This window comes from Coffea arabica, chromosome 3e (genome assembly GCF_036785885.1).
Source record: "Coffea arabica cultivar ET-39 chromosome 3e, Coffea Arabica ET-39 HiFi, whole genome shotgun sequence".
In the NCBI taxonomy this organism is placed as follows: domain Eukaryota; kingdom Viridiplantae; phylum Streptophyta; class Magnoliopsida; order Gentianales; family Rubiaceae; genus Coffea; species Coffea arabica.
The window spans coordinates 12,557,819-12,561,135 of record NC_092315.1 but is presented as its reverse complement, the minus strand read 5'-3'; the positions used below and the strand labels follow the sequence as shown (position 1 = coordinate 12,561,135).

General features: G+C 35.6%; 1 protein-coding gene across 1 annotated transcript; it reads left to right on the top strand.

Moving 5' to 3' along the window:
• The first annotated feature begins 1,414 nt into the window (after positions 1–1,414).
• Positions 1,415–2,593, top strand: LOC113736091 (tropinone reductase homolog At5g06060-like). Its single transcript, XM_027263029.2, has one exon. The coding sequence runs from the start codon at positions 1,579–1,581 to the stop codon at positions 2,380–2,382; it is 804 nt and encodes a 267-aa protein (XP_027118830.2). The 5' UTR covers positions 1,415–1,578; the 3' UTR covers positions 2,383–2,593.
• The last annotated feature ends 724 nt before the right edge of the window (positions 2,594–3,317 follow it).

The following is a 3,317-nucleotide window of genomic DNA, read 5'->3' as shown; positions in this document are numbered from 1 at the left end:
AACCACTATCACATAGTCTATTTATAAAACCACTCTGTACGTTTTGATGTTATAGTTTGAATGCCTACGTTCTACTTTCAAAAGCGGAGAAGAAAAACCCACTATCACATAAGGGACGACCACATTCTGTATGAATCATGCATTACAACCAAATTTTTCTCACAAACAACACTTACTTCCAATAATTGTACAAACGAATAAAGCAACAAGAAACCAAATCAAATAACACATTCTTCTTTTCAGTAAGAAATAAATACCAGACAAAACAGGATGAGAGTCCAAAGAGGACCATACAAGGTTAAGGGTAGGGATGGTTTTTAGAGATTTTAACGGCTTTTAATGGCCAACACTTGACCAACCAAGCAAAAATTCACATTGTACAGTGAGGATAACTCTATGAAGAAGATGGAATTTGGTATTTTAATTAATACACATATGTATTTAACGAAACATGACACTCAAAAAAGTATGAGAATTCACATGATTATGAAAATCTTAAGACTCCTAACAAAACTTCGTCTGAATTGGATGTGTTAAGCATGCCGCGAAAGTTCATCCTAAGAATCTAAGATTAGATCAAACTCTCTATGCACTTCATATTTGCCTTTATTCAAATTGATTGCCTTTTGCCCTTCAGCGCCTGTAGCTGGAAGTCAGATCAGGGATCCAGTTTCTAAGAAGAATACACTCATAAGCATAGAGTATTACAAGCAATTAGGGATGGTAATGAGATAGTTTTGGAACGGGAGAAGCGTTCCACAAAAGTTTCCCTCATCCTTGCCCCATGGTCTACTCTCCCAAGCCCGAACCCTGCCCCCCCCCATCCCACTGCCCTAGCAGGTGCATTCGCCCCACCCTACTTATCATTATTATTATTTTTATTTGATTTAATTTTTTCAATTTATATAGGTCTAGTAATAATTTTATTAATCATTGTTTTGAAAATTTAGCAAAAAATTACATCATTTTATCATAACAACATAATATGTTACTTATTTCATATAATATATTATATAATAACAATAATAATAATATAACATTTATTTCATATTATACATATAAAAATATACAACACACATACAGATATATACATATACATATACATACATATATACATATATTAAAATATAGGCCGGGGAGGGCAAGGGAGCCCTCGCCCCATTTTTAATGCTGGAGAGAAAAATTCCCCCATCCCACCCCAACCCTTGCCATTCCTCCCTAGTTGGGGAATACCCACCCTATTGCCATTCCTACAAGCAATTGAACTGCTACATACACTACTATAATGTAATTTCTCTTTCGATATTTTGCCATTCAATTGAGGTCCATCTATACTACAGTTCAAATCCATTTTTTCTTTGAAAATGACATGAATTAGGTTTTATTATGCAAACTTTTTTTTAACTGTTTTTACTTTACACTTTACATCTCCAAAATACCTCCAAGAAAACAAAGTATTTAAAGAAAATCTCATTACTTAGGCAGTGTTGTGCTATATTAAGGGTGCCATCTAAAAGAGTTTATTCAGGCAATCCATTCCAACCTTGAGGATAACATAAAAGCACTAAAAGAATATCCATGTCAGGGTTTGCAGAAAACAGTTCAAGATGGTCTCTTTCAGGAACAACAGCTCTAGTCACTGGTGGAACTCGAGGAATCGGCCGTGCAATTGTGGAGGAGCTAGCACAGTTTGGTGCCACAGTTCACACTTTATCAAGAAACGAAGCCGAACTCAATGAACGCTTGCAAGAGTGGTCATCCAAGGGATTCAAAGTCACAGGTTCAGTCTGTGATGCATCTTCAAGAGCGCAAAGAATTCAGCTCGTGGAAAAGGTCTCTTCCATCTTCAATGGAAAGCTCAATATCCTTGTCAATAATGTTGGGAGCGGCGGCATAATTAAGCCCATCGAAGAACTTACCACTGAAGATTATGATTTTGTGATGTCTACAAATTTTGAATCTTGTTACCATTTTTCCCAACTTGCTTGTCCTCTCCTGAAAGCATCTGGGATGGGAAACGTCGTGTTCATTTCTTCTGTTGCAGGTTTTGTCAATGCGCGAGGTTTCTCTATCGTGACACCATCTAAAGGTGCAATGAATTTTCTTACCAAGAGTTTGGCTTGTGAATGGGCTGAAGATAACATTCGTGTCAATTGTGTTGCGCCTGGAACTATTAGAACCTCAGTAGGAAAAGATAATACTCTCATTTATGAAGAAAATATGAAGAGAGTGGAATCAAGAACTTTACTGAATCGAATTGGGAAACCAGAAGAAGTTTCAGCCCTGGTAGCTTTCCTTTGTCTCCCAGCTGCTTCCTACATAACAGGACAGATTATAGCTGTCGATGGAGGAATTACTGTCAATAAACTTCAGTGGGACTGATCATTAACTCATCCTATCTTGTTAGTGATGGAACGATCCAGCAACGAGTTGGGGGAACTGTTTCTTGATGTGTGCTATTTTTGCTAAATCTGCAAGTGCTATTTTGTTTATACAAGGTATAAGCAATTGCTTTATACAGTGTACTATTTTTCATAGAGTCATTTGGTGTACTATTTATCATTACTTTGTTGCACATTTTTTTTTCGAAAGACTAGAGAAATAAACTTCGTGTATCTTTATACTGGATTTCCTTGATTTTTTTTTTCTTTCAACTTTCAAATCTTAACCTAAACAATTACACAATCAATGAATAAGAGATCATTTTAAATTCTATTAAACTATTCTAGGTTCCCTTGAGCTCTAATGACCTTGTCCTTGGTCTCTTATAATATTAACAAGTTCAAAACAGATTTTCAAAATGACCATATTTTAGAAAAATTTCATATCTCACAATCTAGAACTCGTATCAGAAAACTAAAGATATTGTCAGAAACTAAACTCAAAATACTACTACTTTCAAGAAGATCATAATTCAAAGTTTAGAAAGCTTTATTTTCTAAATCTAACCTAAACCTCATGCAGTAATCTGTCAAAAGGACTTCTAAATTTTAACCACGTAAACTATTTCTAGTTTCAAATTATTTTTGGTTTCAAACAAGCCAAGTTTCACACAAAGCAAAGGTCTCTATCAAGAGTTATCATTTTTCAAAGACCAGTGTTAAACCAGGTTTGATAGGCAAATTTTCAGTTTTGCAAAACATGTAAACTTTTAAAGAAACAAACGTTACTGATCAAGCCCTCCCCCCCCCTCTCAGAGCCTAGTGCATATAGGCAGCTCCCAAAATCAACAAGATCATCCGATACAAGGTGAAGGAACACAAGTTGAACAGGTGGAAACAAAGGGTATAGAAGATGCCAAGACTTTATCAGTGGAG

Bases quoted from the DNA above. Each gene is read 5' to 3' on its own strand.
- LOC113736091 (XM_027263029.2), top strand. From the start codon at position 1,579: ATGTCAGGGTTTGCAGAAAACAGTTCAAGATGGTCTCTTTCAGGAACA.